At 33.1% G+C, this 16317-nt stretch overlaps 1 protein-coding gene across 1 annotated transcript; it reads left to right on the top strand.

Annotated features, from left to right (window-relative positions):
• Window positions 1–4: 4 nt before the first annotated feature.
• LOC143203025 (G-protein coupled receptor Mth) lies at window positions 5–15931 on the top strand. The gene is made up of 9 exons (XM_076415119.1): window positions 5–396; window positions 1191–1480; window positions 3893–4091; window positions 5672–5907; window positions 7121–7199; window positions 9364–9548; window positions 12421–12598; window positions 14230–14369; window positions 15692–15931. The coding sequence occupies exons 1-9, from the start codon at window positions 32–34 to the stop codon at window positions 15832–15834; spliced, it is 1815 nt and encodes a 604-aa protein (XP_076271234.1). The 5' UTR covers window positions 5–31; the 3' UTR covers window positions 15835–15931.
• The last annotated feature ends 386 nt before the right edge of the window (window positions 15932–16317 follow it).

Raw genomic sequence — 16317 nt, 5'->3', positions numbered from 1 at the left:
GACAGTGAGGTTTTGCAGCGAATCGAAAAGGATGCTGCTTTTGTGTTTTCTATTCGGTGTGTTTGTTTTGGGTCAATCACAATTAATTTATGAAGATTTGATAAAGTGTTGTCCTATTAATAGTGTTATAGTGTTCGAAAATAGTACTTATATATGCGGTAATGAAGTCAATAGTTTGATACAAATTTTACCTAGTGACAAACAGGTTACTGGTGATTTCTGTCTAGATGTATTCGAAAACGAAGCATATTTGTTTGAAGGGCAATCTAATTTTACCAAAATAAAATCCTTATCTTTAAAATATTTTAACAAATGTTGTCCTTTGAATCACTTCTACAATACACAGTTGCACACGTGCCACGAAAACGTCTCTAGTAATCGAACTAAGAATTCAAGGTATGTATATTTGTAATTCCTATTATTTGTAATATTTCCTTTGGCTCTGGGTTAACAGCTGGCTATGGAAACCACTGGCGACAACTTATTTCAGTTAGGTCAAAATCTAGAAAATATCAGTCTATAGATCTCTTCAAATTAAAGAAGTAAAACAGAAATTAAGTACCTAAATAATAGAGAGGGAAATATGTAACGCAGAACAGAAAATTTTAACTATTTAAAGATTATGTTGATGGCAAAAATCTATTATTACCAAATAACTTTTTTTAAAGAAAATAATTATTAAACTTATTGAAATTTAATGAAGTCATTACTACTCTAGATTTCCTGAAATGAAAGAAGTAAAACAGTTTAAAAAAACTCAGTAAAAGTTCAAATCTCCGAAAAAAGAAAATAAAAAACAGGTTAAGTTAAATCAAAATCACTGATTTTTGAAGGTATTGACAGATATTTTAAATTAAACAGTGACTATTCGCAAAATAGGCCTCTTCGTTTTTTTATTTTTATTTGTATGTTTTATAAAGTTATTTCACTTATGTCATATTATTGACTGTGTCATAATATGACATAACTTTTGATATAAGGAATATCAATTAATAAAAAACATCGGTTATTTGTTAGGCTGACATTAATTATTCATTTGTTATTTGTTGAATATTTTATGATACCTAAATATTTGGATTATGCGTTTTTTACCCTTAAATTAATAAAACGTGTTTCTGATTATATTAGTAAAGTAGAACCAAAAAAATAATAATAAAACTATTAGATTTCACCATTTTATGATTGTGCAGTTCCAGATTCGTTCGTATCGGATTACCTAACTGCAAAATAATCGTGGATAGTAATGGGGTTTCTGAAAAGGATTTATCCGAACTAAATGCGGAAAGCTATTGTTTGGACAGAACGGAAAACCATTCGGAGATTTTCAGGGAATGCAGGAACGATTTCGAGGTGTGCGATACCATGCGCTGCATTCGAAAATGTTGCCCTGATGGACATAGTTTCGTTAATGGGTCCCACTGCGAGGCCACCTTTGTTCACGGTTTAGATCTGAACTTTTCGGAGTTCATTGATCATACAGGTTGGTATTTAAGTTGTAGTAGTACAGAACAAATTCTTCACAGTGTCGGTTCTCCGTAAATATTTTAAGATTTATGAAATTATTGCTGAAGAAACAACGCCTTTATCGTTATTATTTTAATTATCATTTTAAACAATTGTTTCATATTTTAAGTCATTTGCTATAAAAAAATTGGAGGATTTTTTAATTTATTCGTGTTCTAATCTATCACCTGTTTATTATAAATGAGAGTTATAATTAATATTACTGAAAATAATAGAACGATACAAATAAATTAAAGTAATACCTTCAGACATTACATAACTTTAGAGATTCGTGATATAATATGGAATATTGTTAGCCTTGTACATGCTGCATGGGAAGCCTGGAAAATATATTGTATTAATTAAAACTTATTTTAAATATATGACGCAAAATATGAGTCAGCGCCTGCTTCATATTGTGTTTGGAGTTTGACATCAAATTGGTACACTGTGATTAAAAAAATATAATGATATTGTTATTGAGCTAATTATTAATTTAAAAATGTTAGCTGACCTATGTCATTATTGCAGTTTGTAGAGTGCGATTATTGGTAAATTACATATTTTAATCTTGATCTAAACACTCAAGCGTACTCTTTTACTCAGTTTTGTTTTGTATTCAGAACATTTTGTCGTACGAACGCTATTCGTTTATTTTATATTTAGTTGAAAGTTTCGTCTCGGCAAAAAACGGAACTGAATCGCGAACATTTTCGTGCGATGATTTTTTACGATTTTCGACGTGGATTATCACAACAAGAGTGCATCAATCAACTTAATTTGACTTTTGGCGATGAAGCTCCATCAAAAACGACCGTGTATCGCTGGTTTAATGAATTCAATCGTGGTCGTAGTTCGTTGTCCGGCGAGTTTCGTGAAGGTCGTCCAAAATCGGCTGTTGTGCCAGAAAACATCGATGCTGTGGGCGAAATCATTAAGCAAGATCATCATGTCATCTATTTTGAGATTGAGGCATCCCTAAGTATTAGTTCCATCAGCATATAAAGTTATGTTCGCGTTGGATCCCACACATTTTCAAATCGCTCAAAAAAAAAGGCTCGTGTCGATTGGTGCAAAGAAATGCTTAAGAAATTCAATCGCGGTGCTTCGTAAGACGTTTATAAAATCGTGACAGGTGACGAATCATGGATCTATTCGTACGAGCCCGAAAATAAGTAGCAGTCGACTGTACTGGGTGTTCCAAGATGAACCAAATCCAAAAAAAGTTGTTCGCGCACGAAGTACTTCAAAGAAAATGGTGGCCTGCTTCCTCGGAAAAACTGGTCATGTAGCAATAATGCCTCTAGATGATCGTAGAACAGTAAATTCTGATTGATAGACAACTATTTGTTTGGCAGAAGACTTCGGTGAAATAAGCAAAACGAACAAGATACGTCGGATTATTCTTCATCCTGACAATGCGAGCTCTCACACATCGGCTCAAACAAGAGATCGTTTGAGCACTCAAAACATCGAATTGATGGGTTATCGGCCGTACAGCCTTGATTTGGCACCCAATGACTTCTTTTTGTTCCCATCCGTGAAGAATAAACTGCGTCGTCAACGATTTTCATCGCCCGAAGAAGCCATTGAAACGTCCAAAAATCACGTTTTGAAGATATCTCATTCGGAATGGAATAAATGCTTTGAAAATTGTTTTAAGCATATACGAAAGTGTATCGATAATCGTGGCGTGTATTTTGAAAAACAATAAAAATATATTCGCAACTTAACTATTTGTTTTTCCTATTCCGGAAATATAAATAGTGACCCTCGTATATCAAAGTCCAACTGAACTAAAACTCGTAGTTGATGCGGCAATATTGCGACGTTTTGACGTCACAAATTTAGATGTACGTTTGCACAAAATAACTTTGAATAGACTACAGTATGATAACGAATAAAAGAAAATAAGTAATGGTAATGGAACAACCAGGGAAAAAACAACTGGGACAAATATAGAAATTGAGGATATAAAATTAAAAAGTTGATGTATTTAAGTATCTGGATATAGACATTGAAAGTAATAGAAGCCAATATCTTGGGATGTGTTGTTTTTTATACACCAATTAAACGTTTTGGATCAATTTTGTGTAAGGAATGGCACTAAAAGATTTTGTTCATACCATAAAGGACATTCAATTAAATTTCAGCGATTGAAAGTGGTAAAATACGAATTATCATTCACATACATCTTATTCGACAGATTTAGTTCCTTTTGACTCTGACAAAAAATTATTTCCGTTTCATTTTCGTAAACTTAATAAGAATTGGTGCCAATACAATAGTCAATACCCTGTGTTTCTCTGCTGATAAGTTAAATACTTTTTTATATTTATTTAGTAAATAATTTATCAACTACTAATAATCAACGTTTAACACGTTTTAGATGAGTTCGCCATAATACACGGCTACAGCGGCAAGATATATCTACAGCCGTCGGATTGGGAGTTTCATTTAGATTCCAGAGGCGTCTTTCGCCTTTTCGATGAAAAAATTGGGAACGAAATTTATGAACCGACTGACGACACTTACTGTATCGAGCACGCCACCAAGAACGGCATCGATTTCGGTCATCGACTTTTCAGGTATATTAGTTGGTACTTTATCGGTATAAAACAGGTCGGTTGAAAATTCCCTGCCTGACACATATATGGCGCTACAAGAATTAAATCCATATGATTTTTTAGTTAGCCCTAACCCTCAAAAGATGCGTTTATAAATTTAACAGCTGTCGGATCATTAATTTGTTATTTATAGCATTTTGAGTGAAGCAACTTTTGTTATTGTGTAAAAAATGGATAAAAAGGAATTTCGCGTGTTGATGAAAAATAGCTTTTTGAAGGGAAAAAATACAGTTGAGGCAAAAACTTGGCTTGATGCTGGATTTCCGGACACTGCCCCAGGAAAATCAACCATCAAGGATTGGTATGCTAAGCTTAGACGACCAGTGGACGCCCAAAAGAGGTTGTTACCGACGAAAACATTAAAAAATCCACAAAACCGTTTTGAATGACCGTAAATTGAAACTGAATGAAATAGCAGACACTCTAAAGATATCAACTGAACGTGTACATCATATCATTCGCGAATATTTGGGCATGGGAAAGCTCTGTGTAAAGTGAGTGCCGCGCGAGCTCACTTTTGACCAAAAACAACGACGAGTTGATGATTTCGCTCCTAAGTCCAATCGACAGTCATCCGAGCGGACTGCACACGATGAATCTGCTCCAAAGCGAGGGACAGTTGGCTGGCAAGGTTATGGCATCTGTATTTTGGGATGCGCATGGAATAATTTTCATTGACTGCCTTTAAAATGGAAGGACCATCAATAGCGACTATTACATAGCGTTATTGGACCGCTTGAAGGACGAAATCGCCGAAAAACGACAGCATTTGAAGAAAAAGAAAGTGCTGCTTCACCAAGACAATGCACCGTGTCACAAGTCAGTGAAAAAGATGACAAAAATCCATGAATTGGGCTTCGAATTGCTTCCTCATCTACCGTTTTTCCAGATCTGGCCCCAGCGACTATTTCATGTTCTCAGATCTCAAAAGAATGCTCGCTGGGAAGAAATTTTCGTGGAATAAAGAGGTGATCGCCGAAACTGAGGCTTATTTTGAAGCAAAGGACAAATCGTACTACAAAAATGGTATCGAAAAGTTGGGGGGTCGCTATAATCAGTCTATCACCCTTGAAGGGAATTATGTTGAATAAACAAAACTAATTTTGGCAAAAAATGTGTTTTACTATGGTAGGCCGGGGATTTTTCAATTGACCTGTTATAAAAACGACTAGGAACAATGTAATAATTAAATAATAATAATAAAAAAATATAAATCTCAATAGTGATTAGTTGTATCTTGATCTCTATCCAAGCTAACTTTCCCAAGCTCGAGTATTTCTACTGGAAAAAATCCTTTGAATGTTTCGAATAATTTTGTTGTGGAATGTCCCATAAATTACTGAAGATTTTTTATTGTAATTTTTTACGAAATTTAATCTGTCATTCTTTGAAATGCTATTTAACTATAGAAACACACTGTTCTCTGCATAGAGCTCCATTTTTACTTTATTAGTTATTCACAATATTTCGTCAAATTCTTATCTTAATAAGTTCTGCGATACCTCTCGTATTAATCAGTTTCTATTTTTTATATATTTTAGAAAACTTCCGGAAAAAGAAGTAAAATACGTTATAAACGGATATATTATGATCGTATCCAGTGCATTCCTGTTGGCAACCGTGGTCATATACGTCGTCCTGGGAGAAACCAGGAAGCTCTTCGGGAAAATATTAATTAGTTTTTGTTGTTCTTTGATGTTCACTTTTTTCTTGTTGGTTTATACGACATTTTATTTTGGATCCGTGAAACCAGGAGGATATACTTGTCGAATTATCGGTAAGTTATCATTTTCGTTGTAGTAATTTTGGTAAATATAGTATAATTCAAAGTTTATTTGTATATGCGCCATCGAAATTTGTGACGTCAAAACCTGGCAATGTTACCGCATCAACTCCGAGTTTTAGTTCAGTTTGGTTTTGACATACAACAAAATTCTAATCTAAATAAAATAGTTGAGCAAAACTGTTATTAAATATAATTTATTTTAACATAGAGCTTAGAGCTCATAACATTAACTTAGAGCGTCAACAATCTGCCCGTGGACAATAAGTATTATTGTATGATTTCCATAGATCACTTATTCTAGAGGTTATTAAATCTGACTCTGTGTGTCTATTAATCAGTTCGTATGGCAGTTTGCATTTAAGCCTCTATATAGTTTCTAAGGGGATATCGCGTTGAATCAGTTTGTTGAACACGTAATATGGGGCATCGAGATGACTCAGAACACTTTATTCTGGAACCTCTGGAGGATATCTATATTAGATTTGCTAGTAGCGCCACACAGTTCAATACTATAGGTCCAAATGGGTCTAAGTATCGACATTATACAGCAAAATCTTTAGATTTACGCCCTACAGCCAATACATTTGGTTTAGTTTAAGCCAAAGCTGTTTGTGTTTTGTCACTATATGTTTTTTCCATGTCAAAGGTCGATCCAAATGCATTCCCAGATATTTAACATTGTCTGCTTGCGGAAACTCATGATTATTCAATTTTACTGAGGGACATGTTCTTATACAAAGGGTGAATGTCATTTGAGTAAATTTTGTCTCATTTGCTTTGATACGCCACGTTTTCAGCCACCAGTCGACCTTGTTAAGATGAAGTTGGAGGTTTCTTGTAGCTGATATTGGATCCTCGTGTGATGATAAAACCGCTGTATCGTCAGCATTTGTTGCAAAAGTAGCGTTTCTTGAGGTCGGTGGGTCAGCTGTATACATAAGATATAACAATGGGCCAAGAACACTACCCTGCGGAACACCCGAATATATTTGGTGTAGGTCAGTGTCTTTATCACCCTGTTTGACAATAATATGTCTATGAAGTATGAACTGGAATAAGATGAGAAGGAAAATAATGTCTGATTCTAATACGAATTTACAAATATTGGCAGGCAATACATTAAGCATCTTGATTACGCGTATACAAATAAACTTGGAATAGACTATATATAAAAAAAATTACGTATATTTTTAAAATGTTTTAGGATTTCTGTTATTATACGCTGAATATAGTACTTTCTTATGGCTACTGTTGTTGGGTTTTGATATATATTTAACATTTGGGTAAGAACAATATACTTATTGCCGATTATATTAAAAATAACTGATAAGTTGAATACTGAAGCTATAATATTTGCTTTTGTACAATAGAATGATGCATTTTTCCTTGATGATGGCTTATATATATAACCATGTTATATATAACTTATATATTATACTAGCGACCCGCCCCGGCTTCGTACGGGTGCAATGCTAATATTAAATTAAATACACTACAGAAAAAATAGGGACGTTGTATATAAAAAAATAGCTCCGACTTTGCACGGGCATAAAATATATATGCCTATGTCACTCAATGAAAACATGATTAAAATCGATCCAGTATTTTTGGTTCATTCATTACTGCCCTTGGCCTGTACGCATTAAATTTGGAGTAAAACAATTCCTCTTCCCCTATACTTACTATGAAGATTTCCTGCTATCTTTGGAATATCTAAATTCATACAATTTTTATTACATTACACATTTTTAAACGCAAATTTTAAATTTTTAATATCTCCGAAAATATTTGTTTAATTTACATGCTGTAAGGAACCATATTGATCTATATTAATTGCACACTGTATTTAAGGTACTTAATTCGATAAGGATTAATGCCGTATTGCTTAAAATAGCTTCGTAAATAAACCATTTTCTCACGTAAAAAGTAAACAATAAAAATGGTTAATGTGGGTTATCCCTAAAAGATAAACATATACCATCGCGGACTTTTTTGTAGGCCTTTTTATGGTGTACAATACTGTAGTACATTAATTTGATCTAACTCGTAGGGTTAGGCAGCGTTTTTGCTAATTGCTAAATAAGCCTAAAAAAATAGGTTAATTTACGACATCACGTTAGAAACCTCTAAAATTAGCAATGTTGCCTTAGTATATAATGCATGTATTATACATATAAACCTTCCTCTTGAATCGCTCTATCTATTGAAAAAAAACGCATTAAAATCCGTTGCGTAGTTTTAAAGATTTAAGCGCACATAGGGATATAGGGACAGAAAAGGCGACTTTGTTTTATACTATGTAGTGAAGTTTTAATTTACAAATAACTATATGATACGATAAATAATAGGTCAATTGAAAAGTTACCGGCCTACCATAGTAAAACATATTTTGTTGGCAAAATTATTATTTTTTTATTCAACATAATTCCTTTCAAGGGTGGTACACTGTTTATAGCGACCCTCCAACTTTTCAATACCATTTTGTAGTACGACTTGTCCTTTGCTTCAAAATAAGCCTCAGTTTCGTCGATCACTTCATTCGACGAAAATTTCTTTCCAACGAGCATTCTTTTAAGATCTGAGAACAGCAGATAGTCTCTGGGGACTAGATCTTTAGAATAGGCTGGATGAGGAAATAATTCAAAGCCCAATTCATGGATTTTTGCCATCGTTTTCACTGACTTGTGACATGGTGCATTTTCTTGGTGAAGCAGCACTTTTATTTTCTTCAAATGCGTCCGTTTTTTGGCGATTTCGTCCTTCAAGCGGTCCAATAACTCCATATAATAGTCGCTGTTGATGGTCCTTCCTTTTTCAAGATACTCAGTGAGAATTATTCTATGTGGATCTCAAAATACAGACGCCATAACCTTCCCAGTCGACTGTTGCATTTTCCCGCGTTTTGGAGCGGGTTTATGGTGTGCAGTCCACTTGGATTGAACTTCGGGGTGAAATGATGAACAGAGCTTTCATACATAAATATTCGTGAATGATATGATGTACACGTTCAGTTAATATCTTTAAAGTCTCTTCTATTTCATTCAGTTTCAATTTACGGTTACTTAAAATCATTTTGTGAATTTTTTTAATGTTTCCGTCGGTAACAATCTCTTTTGGGCGTCCACTGCGTTCACGCGAAATTCCTTTCTATCCATTTTTTTCACAATAACGAAAGTTGTTTCACTCAAAATGCTATAATTCACAAACTAATAATGAAACTAAAACTAAAAACATACGGATTTAATTCAAGTGTCTATGTATTAGGCCGGGGACTTTTCGATTGAGCAATTTTTTTCTTAAAATAAAAGAAGAGCATACATTCTAATACAAATTTCAGCACAAACAGGCATTTACAAAAGAATTACGAGCGACACGCGCTTGTTGCCAAAATACTAACCGAAAACCGTGTTGCGAAATAGTGGCCTAATAAAAATTTTAATTTTCCAGGACCGGAAAAATTCGTAACAGACCACTGGGGAGCGATAATCTTAAACGGTTCCTTTGCTATTCGGTTTACGGCTGGGGACTTCCCTTATTAGTCACCCTTATCCCTTTAAGCCTCGCCTACTTGGACGTGTTACCTAGACCAATTCAGATTCAAATTGGACTGTATAGATGTGCCATAGACCGCTGTAAGTATTCACTACGATATAATATATTACGGGTATTGGATGTTGCTATTTAAATCGTTCCTTGAAAATTGAATTTTATACTAAAAAATATAATTATTGAATAAAGAACATAAAATATCAACAAGATTAACAAAAAAAAAGTCATATGACTCACTAATTTCTCGCATTTTGATAATTCAGTAATAAAAACAAGTTCAAAATGTTTATTTAATTGATGTCGGTAGTCTATTCAAAATAGCAGTGAATTCACGTCATCTGAATTGATGACGTCAAAAAACGTCGCGATGTTACCGCTTCAACTTTGAGTGTTAGTTCATTTTGGCTGTGACATACAACAAAATTCTATAAATAAAATCATTATACTATTGAAAGTACAAAGTTATTCTATTAAATTAAAACTATTTTTAACATTGCAGTATATATAATGCACGTATTATCAAAGAAATTAAAACTACAATTAATTATACAGTTATAATAGTTTGTAGGTTTGGGCTGGGTTTTATTATATTTACATTGATTTTTTCCTATAACATCTATGAGTTAGATTTCCAGGGGAGTTGTGTTATGTAGTGGTATCCGCTGGAGGATTAATCCACTTAATTAACAACTATATATCCAAGTAATATATTTTATTCTCATTATAGAGCATATCTACATTTTACCCTTAGTTTTTGTGCCTTTAGATACAGTGTTTTCTTGTAAAGACATTTTGATATTACTGTATTTATCTTTCGTTTGTTGTGTTAATGCCTTTATACATTTTTCTTGATAAAACTAGACTTAGTCACTGCATTCTCTTTAATGCATTTGCCATAACTGCAAAACACTCTTCTCGTTCTTCTTCTCTTCGTTACTATTCTTTCTCCCCTGACACATTTTAACCAAATACTCCTGTATATTCTATACAATTACAGACATATCTGTGCACATACATTGTTTACACTCTACAATAACAAGTCCTACAGTTCTTATATATCACTACATAGTATAAAACCAAGTCGCCTTTTCTGTCCCTATATCCCTATGTGCGCTTAAATCTTTAAAACTACGCAACGGATTTTGATGCGGTTTTTTTCAATAGATAGAGTGATTCAAGAGGAAGGTTTATATGTATAATACATGCATAATATACTAAGGCAACATTGCTAATTTTAGAGGTTTCTAACGTGATGTCGTAAATTAACCAATTTTTTTAGGCTTATTTAGCAATTAGCAAAAACGCTGCCTAACCCTACGAGTTAGATCAAATTAATGTACTACAGTATTGCACACCATAAAAAGGTCTACAAAAAAGTCCGTGATGGTATATGTTTATCTTTTAGGGATAACCCACATTAACCATTTTTATTGTTTACTTTTTACGTGAGAAAATGGCTTATTTACGAAGCTATTTTAAGCAATACGGCATTAATCCTTATCGAATTAAGTACCTTAAATACAGTGTGCAATTAATATAGATCAATAAGGTTCCTTACAGCATGTAAATTAAACAAATATTTTCGGAGATATTACAAATTTAAAATTTGCGTTTAAAAATGTGTAATGTAATAAAAATTGTATGAATTTAGATATTCCAAAGATAGCAGGAAATCTTCATAGTAAGTATAGGGGAAGAGGAATTGTTTTACTCCAAATTTAATGCGTGCAGGCCAAGGGCAGTAATGAATGAACCAAAAATACTGGATCGATTTTAATCATGTTTTCATTGAGTGACATAGGCATATATATTTTATGCCCGTGCAAAGTCGGAGCGGGCCGCTATGTTTTTATATACAACGTTCATATTTTTTCTGTAGTGTATTTAATTTAGTATCAGCATTGCACCCGTGCGAAGCCGGGGCGGGTCTCTAGTTAATTATATACTCATCTTTACTTGCTTCCACTCTAATCACTTTGTCTTAGAAATAGGCAGCCTTGAGTCATACCATATCCAAAAAGTTTCATTCAAGTGAATAACTAAGCTGTTAATTTCTAATCTATCTAACATTTGTTCAGAATTCCATTATTCGTCAATTTCTTCTTCAATGTGTCTTATCGACTTCGTCCAAACCGAATTATAGAATAAAAAACAATATATCTGCAATGAATTATTAATAAATATTATGACTAACAAAGCCTAATCGATAGTTATTCCAACGTTTACCTTTTTCCATCAACTTTTGTTATCATACTACTATTTTTATTATCATCTTGCCATGAGTGATCATCGGATATATTGGTTCCGTTCTGAAATATCCATGTCTCATCTAAATACACAAATAATGAAATAATATGTTTTCCTTGATTTTATTATATGCTTTTAAAATTGTATTCTTTTAAAAGCAATATTAGGAAATTCTATTAGACCTCTTCGATGCTTTTCGGCATTTTCTTTATTGTCTTGAAGAATTTTGCACACATTTGACAACGGGACGACTTTGGTTACAACAGTTCGGTTACACGTTCGTACTTGTTCGTAGAAAATAAAAAGAATAGAAAAGATTTGATAGACTATAGTTAAAAAAGGTTGATTGAATGATTGAATAAATTGTTTTTTTTAACAACTTTAGAGAAAATGTAACCCTGGAACTAAAACAGATATAATAAATTATTTCCTAAAAAAAACACCCTGTATAATCCATCATCTCGTTTATAGATCTTGTTTAATAATAACAATAAGCCATTACTCCTTCCTATCGATTCTAAAACTAAGTAGGCATCGAATATTCACTCCCCCATTCTCGGGCCTTATAGTTGTCGAACAATCGTTTGTTTTTACGGTTAGTATACGCGACGCAACCCGCCCGTTCTTCTTTTGTTTTCGTCGATGCCGCGTTCAGTCTTCGCTCTTAATGAAATTGAACGTTCCGTTTTTTTTTTCTGATATTTTCAGTTGACGGCAATTACGCCGATCTGTTGTTCAGGACCGTGCCCGTGTCCGTCATCGAGGCGATCAGTTTGATTTTGTACGTGAAGACGGTGAAATGTTGTATCGATGTCAGTAAACAAATCGAGAAGATGAACGACAATAAGGCCAAGAAGAAAAAACGATTCCTGGTCGAAAGGGAGAGGTAAGGACTGAGATATTGAAATATAGCTCATTTAATCCCGACTAGTTTTTGTTTTTAAGTATAGGGTGGGGCAAAAGTCCCGCTACCAATGATTTTCAATAAATATTGTCATTACTTCTGCTCGTTCTTGTGGCGTATATTTATCCATAATATAATTTGGACGTCCACACAACACAATAGTTAAAGTGAAACTGAGCTAAACGTCACATAACCAAAATAACACGCAATCAAAATGGTAGCGGGACTTTTGCCCCACCTTAGCGCCACATCAAAATGGTAGCGGGACTTTTGCCCCACCTTATCGCCAAATCAAAATGGTATCGGGACTTTTGCCCCATCTTAACGCCAAATCAAAATGGTAGCGGGACTTTTGCCCCGACCTTAGCGCCAAATCAAAATGGTAGCGGGACTTTTGCCCCACCTTATCGATAAATCAAAATGGTAGCGGGACTTTTGCCCCGCCTTATCGCCAAATCAAAATGGTAGCTGGACTTTTGCCCCACCTTAGCGCCAAATCAAAATAGTAGCAGGACTTTTGCCCCACCTGAGCGCCAAATCAAAATAGTAGCGGGACTTTTGCCCCACCTTAGTCCACGACTGACATCATATCTCTATTTCTACTAAACCGGTTTGTTTGAAATTTAGTATGATATATTCATTATATATTTTCCTATCGTATTAAGTAAAATTATAACAAAATTTAGATTTTTACTGTTATAAAAACATTTGAAGATATCAAAAAAATTATAACAAAATTACTAGTTTTTCCTGAACATCAGTAACTTGGTGAAAATAATTTTCTTTGCTTTTTTTAAATATATTAATATTTTAAATGTGTGGGGAAGACTTACACCAAATTTTAGATAAACGGTTTCAGTAAAACTTGGGATAACACGTCAAATTTCTCGGAAATGGTATTTGATGAAAAACGCGTTTGATATTTCGTCGAAAAAATATTTTGGTAGCATATTTTCTATAGGAAAATATATAATGAATATATCATACTAAATTTCAAATAAATCGGATTAGTAGAAATAGAGATATAATGTCAGTTGTGGACTAAGGTGGGGCAAAAGTCCCGCTACTATTTTGATTAGGCGCTAAGGTGGGGTAAAAGTTCCGCTATCATTTTGATTGCGGGTTATTTTGGTTAAAATAACAGTTGTAATAACAAAAAATAATATCTTTCGAAAATATTTCAAATTTTAAAAACTAATAAAACTACAATGCATATAGTTTGTTCGTAAAGTTATTTAGTAGATACGTCATTCAGTCTAATTGAACAAAAATGTTATCAACTATAATTTATTTTAATATTATAGTACATCTAAAAACTACAGTTAATTATACAGCCACAATAGTTTATAGGTTAGAGTTATAACGTCTTATCACTATTGATTTCAAGAATTTTGCATACGTCTGGCAACCGGGCGAACTTGACAGGCTCATTCGTTTACGTGTTCGAACTAATCAAACAACATTGTGTCTCTTTTTAACTAGAATAAAATGAGGAAGAAAATATTGTCTGATTCTAAAACCAATTTACAAATTGCGGCAGGCAATACGTTAAACATCTTGATGACGTATGCACAAAGAAACTTTGAATAGACTATAAATATTTATATTTACAGGTTTCTCTTGTGTACGAAATTGTCAATTATTATGGGCATATCTTACGTATTTGAAGTGGTGTCCTCCTTTTACGACTTCGATGCTACGAAAATTACAAAATACGTGGAAATTACCTGGGATATATTCAATTGTTTGCAAGGTAAGTGAAATAATTCGTGACTATATGTAAACTTTTGATTTTGATTTTAAAATATAGTATAATTTATATAAGTTGGGTAGGGCAAAAGTCCCGCTACCATTGACCATATAAAATCCACAATAAAATATGGACGTTCACACAACACAATGGTTAAAACGAAACTGAGTTAAACGTCATATAACCAAAATGGGGCGCAATCAAAATGGTAGCGGGACTTCTGTCCCACCCTATATATTAAATTATGCCTAAGTCCTCTATTTTATTGATTCCTGTTGAAAGTTGCAGTGCTCCATGGAAAGAAAATTAATGCAGACATTATTTAGATAGTTTCTTCTAAAAAACTTGAAGAAATTTAGAGGTTATGACTACTAAATAGTTTTAATGCGTTTGGTAGTGTGAGGAAATATTTAAAAACAAAAATATTTGATGCAGATGTATATTTTTCTCGTTATAATTTTTTTTGTTATTAAAAATAGGTATCCTACCGTATCCATGATTTCTTTTTCTCTTTTAGTCTTGTAATATTTTTTCATATTCCTTTGTGAATATTTAAACATATTTTCTGAAGAGATTTTCATTTGTTCTTAGAGATATAGAGAATTTAATATCATTTGGATGCTTACCAGGCTTTCGTACTATGATCACTTCCTCTATCTTCCGATATGATATCTTTTTTTAGATAGCTGTTAAAATATTTATGTTTATTCTTATCTCCTTGGTAAGGGTAACAAGTATGAATCAAATACATTATTAATTAAGTTATGATTCACCTTTCCTTATTTTGGTAGTGTATACCTTTGATAAAGAGCTCTGCTTTTTCCATATGGTTTCTAACTCAGGCCTAGATATATATTTTAGGTCACTTATTTCTCTTTGTTGTTTCTCAGAATAATTTCACTCTTTCTGCTCTTTCTATAACTGTTGAATTTCTTAACTAACCTTCGGTGAAATTCGAAATACATCTCTATAATCGGTTTTCTCATATTTGGAATGCTTAACTCTTTATGTGCTTAAGAGGATTTTTAAGGAATTTTGTGTGAGTCTTTTCTGAACATTCTTCTATCGTACAAAGTAAAATTATAACAAAAGTTCACAGTTTTAGATGTCGCAACACTAACTAAGCTAGCTAACTAAATCTGGCGTCCTCTTCTAATATTTCATTTCTGTTTGATCAGTTAATGTTATTATATATTTTCCTTTGAGTACAGTCATCCTTTGGAAGATTTTTTTATACAATGAATTGGTTTTTGAAGTTTACTTCTTGATATCTTTTTATTAACAAGTATTTATATACATCAATTAAAGACATTTTTTCTTTTTAGGTGTTTTTATATTCGTGATATTTATATGTAAACGAGAAACAGCCAGGGCATTAAAACTGAATGTCGGTCTTCAAAAATTGAAGAGCTTGTCCTTTTCATCACGAAGAACCAGCTCGAGAGGAAAGAGCATACGAAACACGTAAAATATATTCAGATCCTGTTATTCTATGATTATATTATTAACTATCTTGATTTTTAACTGTATTTACTAGCGATTACAATAAAACCGATTTTTAATTAACTAAATTGTTTCCGTTTATTTATTTTCGATACATCCTTGCAGTGGCGTTGCGAGACTGTTGGAAATCTTAAATAGTTTTTGCGAGGGTGTTGTCTGACGGAGAAGTAATTTAAACTTACAAAGGAACTATTTGCACGGGATAAACACTTAACCATCAACGCTGTTTGCTTACACGGGATGAAAGCTTTGTGGTTTTTTGTTAAACATACAAAGCACGTATAATATGTAATCGTGGTTTAAGCGCAGTTGACATTTATATAGACAAAAGTGTCGTCTCTAATGTCTGAATTGCAACGCCACTTTCCCTTGTTTTCTGATCTATTTTTTTCTTTATATAATTTTATGATTTATTTAGAGACATTTTTATAATATAACGGGTTGGTGA

Source organism: Rhynchophorus ferrugineus, unplaced genomic scaffold (assembly GCF_030347505.1).
Source record: "Rhynchophorus ferrugineus isolate W39M unplaced genomic scaffold, kcgeb_rfMv2 rfM9, whole genome shotgun sequence".
Classification (NCBI taxonomy): Eukaryota; Metazoa; Arthropoda; class Insecta; order Coleoptera; family Curculionidae; genus Rhynchophorus; species Rhynchophorus ferrugineus.
This window is presented reverse-complemented; position numbering and strand designations above follow the sequence as displayed.